Source organism: Antedon mediterranea, chromosome 3 (genome assembly GCF_964355755.1).
Source record: "Antedon mediterranea chromosome 3, ecAntMedi1.1, whole genome shotgun sequence".
Taxonomy (NCBI): Eukaryota; Metazoa; Echinodermata; class Crinoidea; order Comatulida; family Antedonidae; genus Antedon; species Antedon mediterranea.
In genome coordinates this window covers 6,412,808-6,438,067 of record NC_092672.1, presented here as the reverse complement: position 1 = coordinate 6,438,067, position 25,260 = coordinate 6,412,808, and the positions used below count along the sequence as shown (strand labels likewise).

The following is a 25,260-nucleotide window of genomic DNA, read 5'->3' as shown; positions in this document are numbered from 1 at the left end:
GCCAGATTTCTGTTGTTTAATAAATACTATAGGTTTCTTTGGTTTGAAATAAATTTGTGCAACATACAAATACATAAAGTGTGGGCTGATTTCCTGTTATCTGTATGTAGATATTGTTTACACTTGTGCTCACAGTATAGTTACTGTACTGAAGTGTATGTAAAGAGTTTTTAGATAGCATGATGTACACGACACTATCAAACTTTATGTGCCCATACAGTATATGGACATGATGATGTCATATCACTACCATATTTGGGTATATCACACCTTTTTTGTCAACTAGTTTGATAGTGTAGACAGAGCTTAACTTTGATGGCAGCAGAAATTTGTGCTCAGGTTTAAAAATAAGGTGGTAGTACAGTATAAAGGTAGTAGTAGTACAGTAGTAGTGTTTCGTATCTTAAAGATGGCTGCAGCTTCTTGACAAGGAACATGACCTATATATTAATATAAGGTGCAGGATTGGTTCTAGCATGAGAATAGCATAATTTTACTTACCATCTGATCCTTCGTGTCCCTCAGTCAGCAAAAATAGCTTTTTTGCGAGGATACAGTTAAACCTTCTTCACCACAAGTGGTCTCTTTGGTTTTCAAGGACTGCCAAATGGCATTGGACCCTGGTACTGTAAATACAGTACTTCCTACCTACTCACCAAATTTTAAATGTAAATAAATAACATCACTGCAAAGCCATATTTTAAAAAAAAATACAATACGAAAGTATGTTTCTAGATTCAAATTTCATATGATTAGCAATATTGCTAAACAAACCTTGGTCGCCATGCGTTGCTTGACACAGAGTTTCCGCTAAGCTTTTATGACTAGCCTAAAAGTATTATGTAGAAGCAAAGTGATACATTTCCCCAATTTTCATTACAAATTTTCTGAATAGTCAACGTTATCTAATTATTACCATGAAGGTCAAAGTTCAATCATACTTCGTTGTACAATTTTTTGTAATATTTGAAGTATATAGCAAAAATATATCAGATTGTAATTCTTAAGGCCAATTTACACAGACGCGGTAAGCGGTAATTGTAAGCGAAAAACCGCGTGGCTTTTCCCATTTACACAGCGCACGGAGTTCGCGAACAAAGTGGTGGAAAGTAGGTGCATGTAGGCCTCGAGGCTAATGCATGTTACAGTCACTGCTGGCCTGGATGTGACTGACTGTCAGTAGGCCTAGCACACACAGGCCTAAGTTTTAGAGGGACTTGTTGCCTAATAACGTACTAAAATGTATATTTTCTTTTCACTATCCTTATACGAACAATTAGTCACGTCGTAGGTGTTTGTATTTCTGAATAAAAAGAAGTTGCAAAACTAGGCTAGGCCTACTACGGCACTCGTATTATTTGTCGTCTTTGACTCGACGGACGCAAAAAAAAGTTGTTGACAGATGACATCATTTCAATGATGTCGTTGGTTGGCCAGAATCCATAATTACCAAGCGGTATTTTCACAAAATCGAATCTGTTTCGATCCTGAGCAGATTTCCGCTCAACCGCTCGTCCGCTTCGCGTTCTGTGTAAATGGTCATAAGAAATAACATAGATTCTATTTTTGCGTTTTCCGCTCAACTTTACCGCTTACCGTTACCGCTCGTCTGTATAAAATGGCCTTTAAAGTTAAAATCTGAATTTTCACTACTTAATTTTTTGTTAAATATAATTCAGTGTTCAAGTTGGAAACTACTGTATCTTATTGTAGCTCTAGCCCAAATTCAAGTACTACGTAAAGTTAATGTCAAATTTATATTTTTCAAAACTTTTTCTTTCCCCACAGATATGATGGACGAGGTCACCTCCACGACCTTTCAGAGTTTGATAATAATTCATGGAATCGAACACAAAAAATGTCAGAGGAAGAGTTAAGAATAGAAACATTATGTGACGAGGAACGCTACTTAGCACTTAATACAGATCTATTTGAGGAAAAAAACAGGCATGGTAAGTTTGTTATGTTTTTTGACGTTGTTCAAATTAAGTTTTCATGGCCCCAATGATCAGCTTTGCTCGATGGGCTACCCTCAGTCGTTCATACACATTTATTGCAATAATAACTGGGGCCCGCACTAGAAGTAAATGCTTGTATCATGAAGGCCCCTACAATGTACATAATACATGAAACATTGCAGGCCCCAATGATAAGCTTTGCTCGATGGGCTACCCTCAGTCGTTCATACACATTTATTCAGTTATAGAACAATAATAACTGGGGCCCGCACTAGAGGCTTGTATCATGAGGGCCCCGACAATGTATAATACATGAAACATGGTTCAATAAAGAAAAGTCTTTCTGTGCATCCTTATTTCATTCAATGTAACTTTGTGAGGGTCAACTTCCAGACATGTATTGTAAAGTTCCATTCTATTGTATTAGGTCATTGGACCAACAACTGCTTCAATAACATGCATCCTATACATGCATAGGGCATGTGTAGGATTATGAATAAACATTTATATTATTCTTGGCTGCTAAATGTTGTTTTTACTTCAAGAGTATGGATTGTTGTAGGTTTAGGTGATCCTTTCTGAACATGGGGAATGATCATATTGTGCTTACTGTAGCCTGTGTAATTCTGTCGGGATGGTCAGTTCCTTTTCATATGCCGCGTTTTCCTTCCTATTATTTTTCACCTGGGAGTTGTTTATATCAAAAGTTGCACCCAGGTATTTGTGTCATGATATAGTTCCCTAACCACTCAATTACCGCAACCCCTTTTTTTCTAACAGTAATTTCCTGTATCTTTAAATAATATGAACTGTACCTGCTGCTCATCGACACAACTTATTAATTTTACAATAAGATTAGTAATGATTCTAGAGACAGTTTGTTCTCGTAATTCTTTTTGACCTATGGTTAATTGAACTCAAGCAAGGCTAATGTACCATCATCGATTTTGTGCAACATAATTGCTGACTACAGTAATTTTACAGTGTAAACAATGCCATTGTAAAAAAAGAGAGGGTTCAATGAATACTGTTGCTGGAGAACAATAGCAAGAAGCTACATCAAAATCAATATTGAAATTTAAACCACAAGACCACACCCACCTCGGCACCAACCAAGATGTAAAGTAGGTGTGGTCAAATTAACTATTAACTACACATGTACAGTACATTGTTGTTGTTCTGTCAAAGTCGACAGCAAAAACAAGGTGCGAGAGAGGTGGTTTCATATACTGTAATTGGCATTAAATATTCTAAGTTTGAAGTCTCAATCGCACTGGTCATTTGTTTAAACCATAAGACCACACCCAACTTAGCACCAACCAAGATGTCAACACCTACATATGCATGAAAATTAACTTTAAAGGCAAGGATCTTACAACTTTATAAGTACCGTACTAAGGTGGGTATAAGCTCATACGCGGGTATAAGCCCAGCCCTGACTCGGGTATAAGCCCAGCCCTGACTCGGGTATAAGCCCAGCCCTGACTCATTTTCATGCAAAATAATGCACTCGGGTATAGGCCTACCAATTAATTTGAAGATCTAGGTGCCTTAATACATTATTTTGTAACAAATACATAGTCTATTTTAAGTAAAAAATTATGCGGTTGACACCTACAGTATCATCGCCCCTAGCGTCGCTTTCTGCACATGCACTACTGTATGCTTGATTACCGTAAAAAAAACAATGCCCTCTACACCGACTGGAGCTTGCGCAGTAGTTCATGTCACATCAATGACAATACGACTATAAAAACTGCAAATACAGTTTTTAATTGTTTATACCTCCATGATTGTACTGTAGATTACACGCCCACCCCTTGAAGTATACAAACATCTGCAAAATAATGAAGTAAAATGTTGTTACATTATAGTAAGTAGCATCTTTATTCCGTGTACAATAGTATCGTGGAATAATAGTTCATTGACATCGGCAAATGATTTAGACCATCAAGCATCTAATTAACGGGAACCACCATAGATTATCACACTTGCAAGCCATGACATTTCAGTGAAGCGAATTATGCTAAATCATCGAGAAACAGTTTGGTTTAAAAATATCTACTACTAAACAGTATACAACACTTCTGTTTCCATTATTTAATAATTGATTACTCCAATAGTCGGAAAAAGAAAGAAAAATGGCCAGTATAATATTGTACATTAAATGATGGCTGGAGCTGTGTAAGACAATGTTGAAATTTTTAACATGTACAGTATAATAATAGCAATATATCGGATGTTTCGGAATAAGGTGAAGTTGGAGGCCCAATCAATGGTATCAAACTATGGTGAAGAAATCACCGATGCCAGACTTATCCTCTACTTAGTACAAGCCTAGGCCTAAAGGAAATCCGGCCTAGAAAAGAAAGAGACACCAGCTAGACCCACACATAACATGTGAAATAAAAACATCAGCACGTGGAAGCTATACCCACATGGATTTCTGTGATGATTAATGCAATCAATGCGATATAATAAAAGTGTGCGTGTGTGTGGACTGTCGTAATATTTCTTGTAGACAAACATAATGTTAGATTTAACATATTAAGATTGACAAGCTATTTGTATAGTTAAGCAATTTGAAATCTTGCCAAAAGAAATCTTTTTGAAAAGTAAAGAAAAAAAAACTAAATCTACTATAAAAGACTAGACTGAAGTTTCACTTCTGATGAATAACATTATATACATTTTGTTTTATATCTAGTTGGTTATCGATTTATTATTAAAGTTTAAGATTGCTTGCTTATTTCGTAAGTGAATGCTCTTTGTTCGTTCGTTACCAATGTGTACAAAAAATATAAACATTGCATGTGAAACTGAAACTTATTAAGTGTAAATGTAGCTCTGCCAATGCACTTTGTGCCCAGGGAGCACAGAGAACACTTTTTTGTCTAGACCTGGGCCAAGTATTTTAGATACAGTATTTGTAATCAGATTGATTTTCTACATACAGCCAAGTTCTTTTAGTCCTCTTCATTTATTGTGTGCTTTCCTCTATCTTCGCCTTAGTGGTTATTATTCCATAACCCATATTTATATTATTATACTATCAGTATAACTGTAAATACAGTAAATACCTAATTGGCTGTTGGATCATAATGGATATTGTGCTTGAGAGCATTTATAATATTGGTGTATACAATTAACATACTGTAGTGTAGTATTATCATTGAAGTGATAAACCAGGACTCTGTTACTGTAGTATGATTCAGCAGAAAAAATGTTTATTTAAAAATGCTCTGGACTAGCTTACATAATGTAATACCAATAGTGTATTTAATCTCATCTGTTGCCCTAAAGTCTAGTGAACAAATCTTAACATATAATCTTCAGAGATACTGTATATGATAAGATTAGTAGTTTAAACATGTTGAGTACAATAGCATGTGGGCTAGTACAATAGCATGTGGTCTATTAAACTAGAGTAGTCCAGTGGGCTAGCAACAAGAAAATGATAATTCAAGTCACACTATTGACATATTAACACATGAACCTTTTTGGGAGTTGATTTGTCTCGTTGATTCTGATAAAGTCCAGACAGACATGTGATTGTGTTTGCTGATAATTACTGATGATTACCGTAGTAATACTATTGTAACCCTTGCTTCCAATAAACTGCTCAAGCAATTTACTTAAAAGGTGGTGGGTTTGTATTATTGACAATGTTCACATCATATGGATGGCTTCTTGCGACGACGACGATGACGATAATTGGAAAGTAAATCAGACATTCAATTTGGTTTGGGAAACAATCTATTTCCTGGATAGTCATTCTATTTAGTCTACTACACATGTAAATATAGTAGATTCAACTAGGCAACTATTACTAATATTAATGATTATGGGTGTTTCCATAAATAAAGGGGCCAAGGTGTGACATTAGGGTCAGAATTTCAAAGTGTGACATTCTAAGTCTAATAATCAATTCTAAATAGTATATCATGTACTTGAACTAAAAAAAAAAGCAAAATACACATTAAATCTGTTGTCTCTATGTAACAGCATTTATATAGTATCAACATGCATAGCAAATTTCACGTGTAACGGAGACACCAAAATCACATTATCTACCCCTCTTATAACTTATTATTAATAACCTAAAATTGTTTAAATTGGATTTTTTAAATAGCTTTTGGGAACATCTTCAATGCAGAAAAATATTATTTAAATCACACCTTTTCAAATTTAAAAAATAGCTTATGACATAATTATGCAAAGCCGTTAAAGTTGACTTAATTTCTATATAAAAGATTTGTAAAGTCACTGCTGTTTAAAAATTACATGTAAACAATACAGAAATGAACAGAATATACCTCAAGTATATACATTTACTAGCAACAAGTCAAATCAGGATCATACCTCTATGTGGAAATAAAACAATATGGTTCATGAAATATAAATGGAAGATTTCACGTGTAACGGAGACACCAAATGTTCACTTTAACTCGTCACAATGTTTTATGAAATGGTTTGATATGCAGCCATTTTTAAAGTGTAACAAATGTGGTTACTACTGCATACAATTGATAAACTGGTAAAAATAGTATATCAAATACTATCTTTTAATCAATAAAACAATATAATTCATGCAATAAAAAATTGAAGTTTTCACGTGTAACAGAGACACCAAAAAGTTCACTTAAATAAGTCAACAAGAACTACTACATTATTTTTAAAGTGTGACAACTGTAATTACTACTGCACACAACAAACTGCTAAAATATACTATTAATAGTCATTTACAGTAAAATCATTGAGAATACATTTGGATATACTTCACATTAACACTCTTGTTCAATCATTAAAACATATAATCTATATAAATTTACGTAAGGGAAAAATTTGGTAAATCGCGCATTACTTCTAAAATGTTTACTCAATGGTATATAAAGTTGGTTCGTACTTTCAGTGCTGATTTTAACCACCTAATTTAATTTCAGTTATGTAATTTTTTTTTACGCTGAAATTACTGTGTATTCGAGAACCGTCTGTGGGCTGATGTTTCTTTGGTTGGTCTTTTTGTTGATGCGGCACCTCTATTTTTGGGTAGTAACAAAGTGCGAGGCAGCGAGGCACGCGAGGCAGGGAAGGCATGCGAGGCAAGTCAGAAATTTATGCGAGGCATCGTTTTACCATCATCAAAAAATGCGAGGCATCATTTTATCATTTCTCAAAATTGCAAGGCAGGAAATCACCGAAATTGAAGTAGTTTCTAGGCCTAGGCCCGCTAAGCTAGTTTCCTTTTGCACCTGCCTTGTATTTTAACCAACTTTATCCTGAATACCACAGCTTAGAATTAGTAGGCCTACTTTAATGAAGAAAAATCACATAAAAGTAACAATAAATCCATTAAATTGGTGATTTTACAGACGTTGTTTTTCTCGCATTTCGCACACTCAATGTTCAATATTTTGGTTTCTATGGAACGCCAAAAGAGCAAAATTAATTAGAGGGCTAAAAACTCTGTGGAATCCATTTATATTTAACGCATTATTTGGTGAAAATCAAGTACAATTTCAATAGATTTTGTCACTGTCAGTAAGGAAAAATGTTACTGTTGATAATGTACACGGTTTCGTTAACCTTTTAAAGAATAAAATAGAAAAATTCATCATAATATCCTTAGTAGGATGTCCTAGGTCTAGACTAGGTAGTGATGTTGATTTAGGATCGATTATTATTCTTTGAAAACAGAACAGTATCAGCAGTAACATATTACAACATTTTTATTGACAAATTAACAAATATATTGAAATAAAACGTGTTTTTCACCAATAAATGCATGAGAAATTGACGCATTCCACTGAGTTTTAGTCCTCTATTATCGTTGCTCTTTTGGCGCTCCATAGAAACAAAAATATTGAACATTGAATAAGTGAAATTCGCGAACAGTGTGCGAGAAACACGCCTGTAAAATCATTAATTTAAGGATTTATTTGTTACTTTTTATGTGATTCTTTCATTAAAGTACTCATGAGGTATACTTCTAAGGTGTGGTATTCACACGATAAAGTTAGTTATCAAATTTGGAGTAAAAATACAAACGATCGGAAACTAGCGCCAGGTTTATTAGTACGTACATGGACGACAATAAATAAAAATCGTTCGTAATATACCTAGCTTACTAAAACAGGAATAGTGTATCATTATTAAATATTACACCAATTATTATTTTATCAAAATTGATTAAATTATTTTCTACATAGGCCTCTTATCTAGGTTAGGGCTAAGCATATTAGCTAAAGTTTAATTTTAGGCCTAGTATTACAATTGTCGGACGTAAGTCTTTTTTCACACGCGCTCCAGAATTCTGTCGCAATTTTTTTCTTTGCGGCATGTTATTGGATCGGCATATCAGTTACCTTTTATTCACCGCCAGTTATTGAACTTGTCCTGGCAATCGCTGTTCACCTTATTTGCGAGAGAGGTACACGTGTTGTTCCTAGAGAATGGAATGTCAAAAATGTCTTTGGCACGCCGCTCAGAGAGAAGTCTGTGCGTTGCTGCTGAAACCACGTGCTATAGGAGGGGAATGCACCACAATCCTCTGAGCTGAGGGCTGAATCATTCCGCTACCTGCTAAATAGTAAAGAGGGATTTTCCATCTCTCGGGTCTACCGGATCTAGGCGCAGGAGGGTGACAAAATATTATTTTCACTCTGCTATGTTCGAGAGACATGTGAGGTCGAGTGAACACGCTCGAAATGCCAACAAACATTGCAGTCATTTGATGAGTGTGTCGCTATAACAATTATTGTTTGTCGAAAGTTGAAGACTGTCGTTCAGATTTTTGAACCGTAGTTTGGGCACTTTTGTAAAAGTAAAATTTGACACGATAGGCCTATGACTTGAATGAAAAAACAATCGTTACATAAATATAAACAACATGATGAGTGTATACACGAATCTATTTAGATACGCTTGTATCGATTGATTATTAGGCCTATAATATAGCATAATAGCACGTTAAGATATGCCTCGCACCTTTTTGAAATTGTAAACTATATGCCTCGCATGCCTCGCACTTTTGGAAATGATAAAATGATGCCTCGCACAAATATTTGGCATGCCGCGCATGCCTCGCTTGCCTCGCACTTTGTCAACACTCTCTATTTTTGGGGTTAAATGCAGTTTTCAATTGGAACGGTAACATTGTTGATAAACTGCTGATCTGTATAGATGAAAAAAATGACAATGAAACATTAGATTTGCCCATCTGGGTTAAATTTGATTCATCATCATATAGAAATATAAAGTATGTAATTAAGTATTTTTAATATAAATTATACAAATTTAAATAAAAATAAATATATCTATTATTATTATAAAATATGTTAGGCCTACTATACTAAAGAAAGTGTTTTCTTATCTTATGTTGATGGATTATAATATTTATTATTATTAATTATAAAACAATAAATGAACACTGTATATATTTGTCTTTCTTGAGTTATGCTCATAAATTGATTTGACTAAAACTATTGCTTTCTTTTCAGATTATTAGTTTAAAATATTAATTTTATTCATCAAATATTTATTATTATCATTTTATTATTATAATAAAATTAATATGTTACTGATAATTTTGTCTTAGTTATACTGGGTATAAATGTTTTTTACGTATTATTTTTAAATGTTGTAAAATGTCTGTTGACTTTATTTCTCATTCTTTTATAATTGTTTTTAAACCACATCGGGAAAACAGTAGACTAGTTATAATGTTGAAGTCTATGGAATATATTTAAAACGAAGAGTAAATAAAGGTTCCCCATTAAACTAAGCGCGATCTCTTTGTAGGGAGCCGACGAAGCAAGCGTGTGGGTTTTGGCCAACAAAATAAAGGTTCACCGAACCATGACCGAAATGATACCAGTCACCCCATTTGAGCACCGGGAGTCGCCGAGACCGGCAATCACGATGGTTTTCAATAAAAATTAAAAAATAAAGGTTCATCAAACTGAACAGCTAAAAATAAACGCGATCTCAATTTGGAGGAGAATTTTATTAGCCAAGCACGTGGTGTTTCGGAAAACCCTATTAATAATTATCGTACATGGAGTATATATACTGTCGCTGTAGAAATATTGCCGGAGTCGCCGAGTCAGCTAAAAAATAAACGCGATCTCAATGTGGAGGAGAGTTCATTATAGCCAAGCACGTGATATTTCGGAAAACCCTTAATAATTATCGTACAGACCTGTAGAAATACCAGTCACCCCTTTCAGCTTCGGAGTCGCCGAGCCAGCTAAAAATAAACTTATCGCAATGTGGAGCAGAGTTCATTGCCCAAGCACGTGGCAATAGGCCTACTATCCTATTACTGGAGAACCTATTGTTCTTTGTTGTTTTGATTTGATTTCGTTCATAATAAATTGTTATCCACAGCCTTGCGTTTATATTATACGTAATTGTTTTTATCAATTTAAATAAAGTTATTAATTATTGTTAAATTTATAAAACCTTAGTATATCTTCCGTAGATTGTAATTGAAACAAGTTAAATATTCCCTACACATCAAGTGAAATCGCCCAAATATGATAGGCGCGCATACGCGACAACCAAGTTGCTTGGACTCGCTCACTATAGTGGAGGGTATTTTAAATGTATATTATAGTAAACATTTAATTCATATTTTATCTTGTCGAATAGCAACGTTAAATAAATAAACAAAATTATGTACTAATATTACACATTATTTTGTGTAATATGTTTTTTATTATAACTGAAATAAACCAAATACAATTCTTTTTTTTCCCACAGTAACAAATAGAATAGTAAAAAACGACGAATTTGTTTTTATTCTGAAAGTGGTTGTAAACTATGAACTTTTATCCCTATTTCTTGTGACAATAATTAAATAACTTTTTATTTTTCTGTGTCATATAGAAGCAATAACCAAATAGCAAACGCATAATGTAAAATTTAAAGATTTTATGGTAACTAATTGCTAATTATTTGCAAAATACTACACCAGTATAAGGTCTAGTACACTACGTAACAAGACACGGCGTATCTTCTACGATGTTACGCTGTAACCTGCCTAGTGGAAAATGTTTTGCAATTTTGCTCATTAATTTGTTAAATATTAATCAATTATAGACATATCTGTTTATTGAGTATACATTATGAAGCTGCTATGAGATAAACAACATTCCTACCACATTAAAACAAATATCAACTATATAGTATCAACAAACTACCAACGTAACCGTGTCTCATTGTGTATACGACACCCAGTTTTTGACTATGATGTTGACGTAGAGTACGAAGATAGTTTTGGCGTTTAATTTTCTTGTATTTTTCATTATAACCCACTATTTTCTAAATTCTAAAAACTAACAAAATAAAAATACACAAAACTTACATGCAATGAAGCGCGTAGAAGTTATTTACAACGTAACAGTTGAAACAACGTAACAGAGGGACACGAAAAGTCTCTACCGCTGTAACTCGAAATTAGCGCGGATCCTAGCGATGATTTTTTCGCCGAGACTTTAGTTCGCCTGCTTCTTGAATCACGTGACCTTCAACTTCAGAAATAGCTCTCGCGGCGTTCACCACCGATGGTCTATGAATAACTACGTAACGAATATACGAGACACGAAATGTTCTAAAAAAATTGTTTTTCGTCTGTAACTGACTAAATAAAATCGCCATTTTGTAGAACATTGTGTAAGGTAAATTTCAGTGATCTGTTGTAGTGAATGTAATTCGATTTTCGTCATTATAGTGGTAATTCTTGTGTCTGTTCACTAATAAAGATCGTACTAACAACGTAACAAAGTGAGACACGAAATGTTACGTTGTGATGCTGGACGTCGCGGACCGTTGTGTGGAAAACAAAAAATCGTGGGAAATTGTAATTAGCTTATATTTAACGTTGCTTTGTACTCTATTGTGATGATAAATAAATACAAAATAACTATTGCTGTACTATATTTTTTAAACTCTGATATGTCAGTGTATTTAAATGTCACACATATTTTAATAAAATGAGCTAGACACCACGATATATTTTTTTTTTAAATCGTTTTTTTTTGCAATTTTTTTTTTCCAACATGTAATAGTATTAACCCATATTATTGTTCTATCATATGATAAAATTATTTTTTAAATAACTATTACCAATTTAGAGTAAACAGCAAACTAACTATCACCAATACTAAAATACCCACTGGCCCCTTAATTTATGGAAACACCCTTATATACTATAGTGATCCGTTCCTACAAATTTTGTGCCCCAAAGAATTTTTATTTTTTTTTTCAAACTTCAAATTTGACAGTTCTTTATGGTATTAAAATTTGTATTTTTAGTCGCGTGCAACACAACTCTACAGCTCACTAGACGGTTGGATGGTCGGTCGGTCCGACGTAAACACTAACTCAAATTTGAGCATGTGACTGCACCATGTATGTGGCCTTGTTTATCTTCTCTTTACAAAAAATGTAATCTTAATATTGATATAAATTATAAAAAAATTTGTTTTTGTACAGTTGAATGCCTTGTCTTTATTGGACCACAGGGAACTTTTATCACAAAATAGTCAAATAAAATACAGTAGTTAAGTATTTTAAATAAATAAATCCTGAAAAAGAAAATTACTGAAAAATGACTTAAAACAAAATGTAAAAACAGCCACATAGAATAATTTTACATGACAGGCTAGACTGTATTGTTTTGGACAACAATTACGTTCCTAGACTAGATTTAAGCTTGACTTTCTCTTAATAGTATACAAATATCAACCAGACATTTAGTATTGGGAAATTTCAAAACTAGGATTATAATGTCTGTCTTTGAAATAAATGTGTAAATCTCTGTCTACACTATCAAACTAGTTTGACAAAAAAGTATAATGTGTCCAAATATGGTAGTGATGTCCAAATTCATTAGTGATATGACATCATCGTTTCCATTGGGAACATCACATTTTTTGTCAAACTCATAAATAGGACATAAATACTACAGTAGTTATTGATTAACATGTCATCCATGGTTATAGTACATTCTACCAGTCAAAAATTAATTACTTTATAATGCATTATAGAACTTCATACATACTTCATGTATTACGGTATATTATCAATTATAATACAGTATTTTCACGCTGTTAATTATCATACAATTGGTTGGCGCTATGCATATATTCAAATTATTTAAATGATAATGAGATGATATTGATTCCATAATGTCAATGTGTTTTTATCAATCATAAATTTTGAATAGTATACTGTCTGTAGTACACTGGTACCGGTAAAGTTTTCTATCTACTAGTACTATAGATTTATGTAATTGGTACTGAAGAATAAAGTTATGTACCGTATATTTCGGTGTATAAGTCGCACTTTTGACACGCAAATTTGACCTCCAAATTAAGGGTGCGTCTTATACACCGAACATAAATGCCTCACCACACAGATTGTACATAGGCCTAGGCTATCGTCACCTCGTTTGCTAGGCCTGAGTAGGCTAGGCCTAGCTACAGTAACTAACTAACATAACGGCAACCTGCTTCTGCCTAGCCTAGGCCTAGTTTTCAAGTCATTTTAGCATGATGTTATACTAAATATGATGAAAAGATTTGTTCATTATGGCGCTCCGATAAAATTTCATTTGTAAACGTTTTTACGTCGTACGATTGGAATAGTATTTATTTATACAGTAGTTATACGCACGATCGCCGTACCCCAAGCGCAAGCCCTTCTTTTGGTGGCACATGGTGTACGGTATTCGACTAGTATATTCTCCAGGTGATTATAGCGTGGACCTAGCGTACACACTTCTCGGATACATAGATACTAATCGAATACGATTGTCCGTGAAAACGTGCGCCCTCTCGAAATGATCGAGCGAGGCTAGCCCACACACGTGCGTGTTACACACACGGTCATGCACTCGATGTTGCGGCGAAACTCATGAATAACAAGTTAGAAAGAACTTGTTGAGGCTGGGCGCGGCCGAGCCTAGGTAAGAAAAAACCTAAATAAAGGACGCCGTTGTAGATATAACAAAATATATTATCACAATAATATTGATTACAATTTAAAAAAACATTGTTTTGATGAAATATAAGGTGCGTCTTATACATCGACGATATAAAAAATACCGATATTTTACTCTCAGTTGGGGGTGCGTCTTATACACAGGTGCGACTTATACACCGAAATATACGGTAAGGAAGAATTCTAGGCCAGCTTGGCTTAGGTTTCAATTTTCAATATAAAAAACGTGTTCAGGGGTTTAAGTCCAGCTTCCTTTATCTTAAAGTACCTAGAAGATTGGCCTTGGTACAGTATACTTTGTCACGCTACATTATGGGGGAGTTGTGGGTGGGGATTAAATATATTTCAGGAGGGACCAGCGTAACTTTTATTGGGTAGTGATAGAGGAAAGAAATTGGCTTTGTAAAATGCAGAAGTGGCTTAGAGATTAGACTAGCTGTCTTCATGTTTGTGGTTTTATAGTACCACAATGATTTAGAGCATACAAAGTAGATGCTTCTTTAAAAATAAACAACGATTCAAATGTTCTTAGTTGAAATAATGTAATGTTGTGGTTGTCGTAATTTATTATAGAAATATACTGTATTTGTAGTAGTCTGCAATAGCCTAGTGGGCAAGTGGATTGACATGATATTATTACTACTACACTACACTGTAGTTTGGGCTGACACAGTGGTATGTACAGTAAGGCACAAGATATAGTATAGCGTAGTTATACTTAGCCTGGGGGAAAACAAGTATTAAATAATTAAAATCTATGCCAGGTAATGCAACACACACTCTATCGATCTAAAACAACGTAAAGCATTGTTTAATTAAAAATAAAAAATTTCAAAATTTTACTTCATTGATAAAATTCATAATTTTTAATGATTAATAGATTATGGGTGCTGTATTTTTAAGTGTCTGCTGTGATCAATGTAAAACATGAACTTATGTGAACCTTCTCATGTGTTTGTCGTCCTACTTTCTTCTTTTTTTTATCAGTGTTAAGTTGTTAACTGTAAAATAATTCACCTGTCAGTCTAGCTGTCATCTCCAATATATTTCATTCATATTTTAGTACCAAAAGAGTTGGTTAGATTTATATCCCAATTTAAAATGAGTGATGTACAGTATATTAATAAATAATAGTTACTTAGTGAAATGTTTACTAATTGGTCAGTCAGCAAACTGACTGACTATTTCTATGCAAGGGGCTAAAGATGGACCCAGTCCCACTAATCTGCATTACTGTACAGTACATACAAAAAACAACAATTTTTAAATAAGAGTAAATAGTAAGCCTGTCAAGAATATTACTTCTAACTTCTTATTTTAATGTATAAAGATACTAAAATATTAACACTGTTGTGCTATCTCATGATCATTGTTAGTTTTATTTCAAAGGTACTATAAACTAAATCTCTAAGTCTCCTTCTCCTCCCTTTTTTCCCTTCCTTCCTATTCTCCATAATTCCTTTTTCTCTTTTCCATCCTTTCCATCCTCTGCCTCCTTTCTTTTTCTCCATTCTTCCTGTCCTCTTATTTTCTTCTTTCTCCTCCCCTTGGGTCTGAAAATCTTCCAACATGTACAAGACTAGTATTTAATGTTAGGAATATACAGTATCATCAGTATGGTTCTTGTTTGAAATTATGGTTCTTGTTTGAAAGTACAGTAGACCTTTGCAGATTAATTGATGCTTATGAATGATAAACTCATTATAATGATTCCCTATTGATATTATACTGCGGATTTTCATGTATACCACTTGGGAATTTACATCTTTCTATTCCAATTTTCCGGATGTTCTAGCTTCGTCTCAACAGTCCAGATCTGATCAGCTAATTTATGAATGTCGCCTAACCCTTCAGACTTCATTAGATTAATGCTGGATTTCCTTGTTAAATCACTGTGATACCTTCTCAATTAGACCGACTTTTTCCCTATTTTTCAATTTCTTGATTAATTATTAATTAATTACATTTATAATTTCTTAATTTGACATTTTTCTACAATCAATACACAATGTTATATTATTTGTATCTGTTAAGATATTTAGGATGATTTGTATTGTCTTCGTGCCTAGCTTACCTGGATAAACCGACATTGGCCTTTGTTTAATTTGAATGTTTACCTGATATTGACTAAACATTTTAAAAACACCACTGACATTTCTCAGTTTATACCTACTGTCAACATATGGTGTTTACCATAAGGACTTGTTTGTTTTTGATAAGTTAGTGTTGCAGAAACGTATGTGAATATTTATGAGAAATTTTAAGTAATGAATTAATTGATTAACGAAGGTTACCCTCATATATAATTATGAACTATTTGTTTACTATAACAAGACTTAACCATCAGACATCACCTGTGCCATGCATAAAATATTGAAGTTAACCTTTCACACATGGAGTGGAAAATTACTGGCATTGCCATTATACAGTAAACAATACAGGAATACTTGTAGTAAATATGACAATGCTTTAAAAATATGTCCTTAAAAATAACTTTAGAATTATATTTGTGATTTAATAAACAAGGTATCATAACAATTCATAATAATATTAAAAATAAATTTTGTGATATCTGCATCGGATTACAAAGTGAAGCTGTAATATAAAATAAATATAAATATATAAATAAATAAAATAATAAATATGAGAATGCTTTAAAAATATTTCCCCTTAAAAATAACTTTAGAATTATATTTGTGATTTAATAAACAAGGTATCATAACAAGCTATAATTAGTATTAACAAAAAAAGTTGTGTTACATGTATCTGCATCGGATCACAAAGTGAAGCTGTTTTTGGAATAATGTTGAGCTTAACCTCATCAACGATTAGAAATATAAAAACTGTGACAGCCATTTTCATTTACTAATACTACACACACTTTTATTTAAGAGTTACAATACAATTGAACCTTTCATTTGTGACACTTTTGTGTGCAACGAATAAGGGACAATTTTCCCAACATTACAGCCAACCCCTATTCAGGGGACAACCCTAATGCAGGGGACAACCCTAATGCAATACTATTCATAGTAAATTAATGCAATGTGGGTCTCCAGACATTGTACGGTATAAATTATCAAAAAATAAAGATCAAGCTTGTGGAATCCTATTTGTTCCTTAGGTGACACTTATTCAAATGAGGTAATTTGCACACATACAGGTACAGGTGTAATTATGCACAATTTCAGTTAACAAACAGTACAGAATTTTAAAACAACATTTAACAACATCAGATTATTCTTCTTGGAAACAATACTATTATTTTAAAATAATAATAATAATAATTTCATTTTAGAAATGATATTAAAAATCTTTTACTTTAGCAACATTCATTTAGATATTTCTTTGTAAGCTAATCAGCTGATGTACAGTATTCAATAATATTGAATGCCACCGGATGGAGCTTGGCTTTGTTGTGATTGTGTCCAATGTTCATTGCTGCAATGAGTAGGCGGTGAACCAGGCACTATTATTTACATATGATCCATATTGTGTTTGTAAAAGGTGTTCTCCTATCGCTAGCATCAATCTATTATTACACATTATATCTTCTTTCTAGTGTATTAGACTGTAAATTTCATTTTTTATTTGTGTTTTATTACCATTGTTAAATTTTTATGTTATCAATTAACTTATGAGTTATCACATTAGCAACAAGTGGGCTGTTTTAAAATGATTGTTATTTTATCAGTTTTTAAATTGTTAAAGTTATATTATCATTCAGATATAATTGCAGATACCAGATTAATAAAATCTTTACTATTGTATTACAATTTTAAGAAATAAACTTTTAAAATCATGTAAAAATTTATTTCTATCTGTATGTTTTATTGATAAAGGTCTGTTTCGATTAGCAACATTGTGTAAAAACAATCCTTTATAATAGGCCTGAGTTATAATGAATATAGTATAGTAACTAAACTTCTATCCAAACAATACTGTACATTATAAAAGCAACACGTTTTTTATAAATAAACTAAAAATACATGCACAATGTTTTCATACTGTACATGGTATGAACAAATTGAACCTAGTTGGAAAAAATTGACAGTCCACATTTAAAGTTAATGTGTGGGTTAAATCGTTGATGGAAATATACAGTACAGCATGTAAGATAATTTAACCTTGGAACTCAAGACATTCACAGATTCCACTCAACAGGATACTCGGTTTGCGACGTTCTATCTACAATTCTAATTTTTGTGCATAATGTTGCGAATAAGGTCAATATCCACTTAATACCCACTATTTGGTTGTTCTCAGAAATCTGTAATTGGGTTTATCAAAGATAGTAAAATGCTGTAGCAGTCAAGTTAAAGGTGGTTGTTTAGACAAGGTGTCTGGCTTTATATAGAGAGAAAAAATGAGTGAAAATAGAGTTTTTAAATTGAGCTAGTGAAAAGAAGATGGTTGTAAACAAGGCAGCTTAAAGTTTAGGTTTGAAAATAGAAAAATGTCTCAGTATTTTGACTAATTTTAGTTATTCACGATTTCCTTCATACAGTGCATACCACATGAAATTCCATCACTTTCATCTACCTGTACATTACAGTACTGTAATATAATTATATACATAGATATATTAAATTACAATACTTTGTTCTCAATCATAAATTATTATTATTCCATTGATCAACTTAGTATATTCCTATGTCTCTTGAATAGTTTCCCCCCCGAGACATAAAATTACATGATCTATTGAACATGGCCTTGATTTACTACACTATAATAAAAACAAGAAATCATTGGGTATTGTGATTTCCTGTAATAAGGGGCAGTAATTATAATAAGTAATAAGAAATTTGCTCATTTATTTAAATTATGTGAAATTCATATTTATTGTAGGCATTTTGGTTGACTGATGATATTACACAAAATCTATTAAGCCTTTAAAACAATTTTTTTCTTTAAAAAAACACAAATTGAATCACGTCCTTAAATTAACCATTTTAACAGCAAACAAACCCTTTTTAGGGATAAGATTAAGGTCAGTTGTTGAAAGGCAAATTTATTATGAAATGCTAAATTTCAATCTTTTTCTTCATATTTCGGTGGCACATATTTCTAACTTTTTATTGGCTTAGAAGCACAAAACTGAAACATTAGTGAGCATGTGCAGAGTCGTTAGTACCGAGTAGCAAGAAGCCTTGGGAGGGGACTAAAATTATTGTTAACCAGATGGTGGTTATCCTGTATAAAGCTGTAAAGGGGATGTTATATGAAAAGTAATGTGGTGGGCGGAGATATAAAAAATGCACCCTACTGTATGTACAATGTACAAACATTTTAACACATGTAACCGGCACGCCACAGGAAACAATACCTTATTATTTATGAATGGTAATATACAAATAATGATTGCTTTCATTGTCCACTGTACCTATAGTTAAATTACAACATACTTTTAATTTGTTTATAGTGTAGTGTATTGTTAGTTATAAACAATTCAAGGAACACAAACATCTATGAACTTTAGTAACATTGGAAGTCACAAACAGGCATACTGTTACTAACTGTTGCAGGTATAAGCCCACTCTCTCGGGTACAAGCCCACCCTCTCAGGTATAAGCCCATCCTCAAGTATACTGTAATATATGAATAATCTCACCCACCAAACTGCATGTAATTCATGCTTAGGTTGTTGTCGTTATACCTGCATCAGTACAGTATATTAGGGGGCTTTCAATTTTGTCCAAGTTGTCATCAAGCTATGTAAAATCAATTTTGATTTTTTCACGATGACTATAAACCCAGAAAAATATATCTTTTAAAAAATTTATCATAATTTTTATTTATTGAACTTCTTTAAACTATCCATGTAGAAATCGTCCACTTTTACTACTTCAATGATTGATTTCTTTTGAATTACTGATGATTTTATCCTCTTCTGTCACTTCCATAAAGTCTTTTTTAACTTTATTTATGCTGTAGTATAATATGTACTGTAATATGTATCAGAATTAATTACTGTACAAAACTACCTAGATTAAAATCTTCATTATATTTAAATAAGCAGAAATAAAAGCTCTTCAATTCCCCTACTGTATTTAACTTGAACTTTTAAACCTCATGATCAAATATTGTCATCGACACAATTAAAACAAACTTACAAATACTTATTCTATTTTTGATAAATATCTAATGTAAATATTTTACATTTTGCTATCATTATTATCAAAATCTTATGCAATTTAGCAGGAAAGTGAATGAAGTTTTGACATCTAATTGAATAACATCTAATTAATTTAACATCTAATTGAATATATGAAACAAAACAAAAAATTAATCATTTAATCAAAACTTCCACTATTGTGTGTACCCAAATGATATATTTTTAACACAAATTTAATTTTTTTTAAATTCTGCAATTATATACCGTGCACGAATTCTATTATTCCTGATAATTAGTCACAATTTCCACTACTGCATTAAATTTGTTATAAAAAATATCTTGGTTAAATTTGCTTTTCTGAAATAATAACTTTTGTCTACCAATGAATGCTATCTACATAAGAAGAATAAAACGGTTTACTTTTATGTGCAGTAAACAAGCACATCAACCATATTCCTCACAAAATGAGTAACAATTTCCACTACCATATATTTATTATAAAAAATGTACTCTTGATTGTTTTTTTTTTTGTGAGTCCTACCAATCTTTACAAAGAATAAAATAAATAAAATAAAACTGAAACAGTATACCTAGGTAAACAAACACACATCAACCCTATTTATTACTCACAAAATTAATCACTTTTTCCACTACCCTACAATAATCGTGATTGCTTTTTTTGTGAACCCTACCAATCTGCATAGAATGGAATAAATAAAACAGATACAGTACAACATAATGTAAACAAATACACCCTATCAACTCTATTACTCACAAAATTAATCACTTTTTCCACTACCCTATATGTTTTTACTTTGGGCTTGTAGTATAGGAAATCTACCTGTATTTTGTGTTGCATTGTGTTTATTAAAGGATCTCCGTTGAAAGTATTAGTGTACTGTATCATTACACACCAATTGCCAACAACAGTGATGGAAATTTCCAGTCATATTGAAGGCCATTGTTGTATACATATCTACTTTATCAGACTGTTCTAACTCTGCTACGGGGTCGTACGTTTATAGAGAAGATGATGGTATATTAGAGTACAGTTGTTGGATGTCCATGTTATTGTTAGATATGTATTGTACAAGTACAGAAGGGTTACTTCCGGTTCATTCTTTTGGTTGGTAAAATATTATACAAATTAATATTAAATAACAATTTTGTTTTATTTTTAATATTTACAGTATTTTTTTTATTAATATACATCAGTAAAGTTCCTTTATTTTGCAAAATTAAAACTTATACTTTTGAACAAATTTGGTTTCTTATTTGCCAGATAACACTACATTTATTTGTGTTATAACGGAACAGTACTGCAGTAACTATGTCCTACAGCATGTTTTTTTCTGGAGAGGGGTGGGGGAGGTGGGGGTAGGATTAATACAGGGGTTAGAATAATTTTGACATGATTCCTAGGAGGACTAAACCAGATCAGATTATTCAATGTCATTGTCAGTTTGGATAAATATCATTGTGAATTTGTTTACGGAGTTACACTTGCAGTATTTTTAAATATTAGAAATGCTGTACTGTAGAATAGTATGATTTATAATACTGGTCAAGGTTGTAGCAGGGAGAAACTCCCTGGTTGTAGCATCCAGAAGATGAATGTGTTCTTTCATGTTTGACAACAAAACTCTTTTTCAGAGTGGTTTATTTATTTAGCAATAATAATAATAATTGTCTAATATGATTTGTAGTGACCATATTTATGAATATATAGGTTAAATCTCTTTATATTTGGTGATGGCGATATATGAATTTTGATTGATTAATTTATTTAAATATTTATCATTGTCATTTTCTGTATGTACAATTAGGTTTTCATTAAAAACATTTTAATTGTACGTTTTTATGGATCATTTCAAAACCTAACAGTAAGCAAACCAAATTTTATATCATTTAAAAGATGTTTTTTAAATTTTGTTAAAGAAGTGGACTTGCTATAATAAATGCGAACATTTTGGATTAGGTTTTTTTGTGGGAGAGATTGAATACTTTGATCGCATCTTTTTCAGCAAAAATGCAGTTTTTACTGTTACTGAAGCATAGTTTAATACTTGGCCTCAGCATAATATATTAGTATTAATTTACTATTTTATATTTTTCCAAAATGTCAGAAAAGTAGAGTAGTTTTTTCATAATTTTACACGTTAGGTATTTATACAGTAACTTTATAATTTGAAATCTGTATTTAAATGTTATGTCGATTTTGTCTTTGAATTATTCTACTTAAGATCATGCTTGCTTTGCTGCTTGCTACAGGGAAATGTGGCTTGTGAATCCAGCTAAAACTGGTTTCATCATACACATTCTATGTAAAGATAACAACATGCAGATTTAATGACCAATTGTTCATGTTCCACTACAGTACACCACCTTATAAAAAGTAAATTACTATGGTACAGTAGTTACTATACTCAAACACTGTTTTTATTTTTTTATCTTTTGAAAATGGTCAACATTCATGTTATATGTATTTTTTTTTTTACTCTAAAGCTTTGTCTACACTATCAAACTTTATGTGACAAAAAATGTGATATGCCCATATATGGACATGATGATGTCATATCACTACCATATTTAGGCATATCACTACCACCCTTCTTTGGTCAAACTACCTGTAGTTTGATAATAGTGTGGACAGAGCTTTAGAACGATGAAAGTTGGAGAGATGTTTCTTAAATGTTGTGTAAAGCTCTGTCTACAAATTAGCTAGCTAGTTTAACAAAAAAATTGTGATGTGCCCAAATATGGTAATGATATGCCCAAATATGGTAGTGATATGGCCAAATATGGTAATGATATGCCCAAATATGGTAGTGATACAGTATGACATCCTCATGTCAATTTATGTTTTTGTCACAATATAGACAGAGCTTTACTATGTATTAAGATCGTTACCAACGTATAAATTCTCCTTTCCTCTAATATTCCAATTAAATTTTCTTTTCAGAGGAGGAAATTAAAAGACTAAATGAAGCAATTGCAGCATCAGAAACGAATTATAGTGCTATATCATTTAATTACGATGAACCAAACCAAAGCGACACTTATGATCCTATGCAACCCACCCAAGATGAAACAGGTAAGAAATAAAGACATCAACAATTGGTTAATGAGAAATATGTAAATGTATTTATTCTGGTCCTCAAGCTTAACTGGAAAATTAAAAATGCGTATTAGGCCCTCAACAGACCCATGGCAGACAGCAGTGCAGCGTCAACATCGGGCGACGATCACCTACTCTTTTTGAATAGTGTACCAAACATGCTCTATATGTACATTTAAAACATTGTCAGCAAAAAATCACCGACCTTAAATAATTACAGGTCCCTCCAACCCCAAATCAACCAAGCTGAAATTCCAGGTAAATTGTAATGCGTAAGTCAATATATGTACCAGTGACCATATTCATCAATCAAACGTAACTGAGATATTACCTTAAATATGAAAGTGTTCCGCATATTCCTTGCAATGTAGTTTGCTTTAAAAATAAATTTTATCAAGTAAGCATGAAAAATTTGTAAGAAAAAAGAAACATAGAATTTGAGATAGCCACTCAATGATTAAAGGCTAAAAAGGGAAATTCCCTTTTGGGTAGTTGATGAATGTCATTATAGCCACATATGCATCAGTGAAGGTATAATTAAGACAACAACGTAGCCATGCTGTCGCTTGCCTTAATGCAGGTATATTATGGTTTGATAGCCTCGGTGACCGGCTTTAATTCCCAAAGGATATTGTTCAATCCAGTTTAAAATACCAGTCATTTTTCCTCGACGGTAAAAGCTTCTATGATAATCCTTAAAAGTGGAACGGGTTTTTTTTCATGAATATATTTAGAAATATTTCAATGCTTTCCTTTAATTATTAATATGATGAATGAAAATAGCAAATTTTTGTGTATTGCATTCTTAAACTATAAAAATTATTTCTTGGATAAGAAAATTTGAAAAATTGTCATAGCAAACTGAGTATTGATTGTTTCCAAGGTAAATTTTTTGTAAAAAAAAATACACCAAAAAAAGAAATAGTATTAAAATGTATGTCAAAGGTCACATATCAGTGCGAATAATTGAACTAACTTTATGTAATAAAATAATAATAATAATAATCCATTTAGGTATAATTCACTATTTTAAACCAGTATTTTTTGTAGAACCCCTTTTTGGAAGTTCCACAATCTGCTTACAATTAAAGTTCCAGACCAACCGTTTCCAGAGCTCTTTCTTTCCCAATACACAGTCAGAGATTGGAATACCCTTCCATACTTCACAACTTTGACCATTTTTAGTAAAATCTTCTCCAAGCACAGTACAGTAAGTTTGGCTATTGTTTAGCCCTCCCCTCTTCAACCTCTATCTACACATTGAGTGATATTCCAGTCGGAGTTTTTAATTGCAGTGCATAATCAAGATCAAGACCAAATTAATATTAATGATCTTATGTATTATCTCACAAAGAATTACATAATTAAATGTTTTTATAGTTAACAAAACATTATTTATAATTTCCCAACTATGGCATATCGTATATAAATTTAAGCCACAGAATGATGAGCACAGTGTAGATACGTCAACAAATGTTATTAAAAATGCTTTGTACAGATACTATGTGGAATTTTGTATTTTAAAATTAAACATCCAATATTCCTTTGTGTTACCACCAGTTATTGATTTGGATGATTTGCAATTATTACGGAGAACTGTAAGGTCAATAAACAGTTCTTCACGTTGAAAATTGACCGGTCAAAATGATAATTATCGGGAAATTAACGTAATCAACATTATTGGCAATGTTTAATTTGTAATCAATATCATTATTGATTAATGATGAATTAATGTTGAAAAATAAATGATATAACTGAATGAATAAGTATTTGAAAATACCAGTATTTTTCAGTCATTTTTTTCTAATGAAGTTCACGGTCAAAATAAATAATAATAAACCTATACAGAGGTGTGGCTCTTAAAAATTTTATTATACTATATTTTGAATTCTGATGAATACAGTAGTATTGTGTTTGTTTTTCAATTGTTATTAGTGTACTCTTAAAATAATTAGGGAACATATCAAAACATACAGTATTCTACTGCTGCAGTATTATAACTAAATTATTTACAAACATATACCGTACTGACGCGGGTATAAGCCCATACTTGGGTATAAGCC

The 25,260-nt window shown here is 32.2% G+C and overlaps 1 protein-coding gene across 3 annotated transcripts in view; it reads left to right on the top strand.

Moving 5' to 3' along the window:
* The window catches only part of LOC140044687 (splicing factor, suppressor of white-apricot homolog), a 46,454-nt gene that overhangs the window by 1,087 nt on the left and 20,107 nt on the right, over positions 1 to 25,260 (top strand). For 2 of the 3 annotated variants that reach the window (XM_072089309.1, XM_072089308.1), the window contains exons 2-3: positions 1,789 to 1,952; positions 23,042 to 23,173. In XM_072089309.1, the coding sequence (XP_071945410.1) occupies positions 1,789 to 1,952; positions 23,042 to 23,173 (296 nt within the window). Of the gene's footprint in view, positions 1 to 1,788; positions 1,953 to 20,970; positions 21,206 to 23,041; positions 23,174 to 25,260 lie in introns of those variants that run through there. The other variant, XM_072089311.1, reaches the window with a different exon arrangement.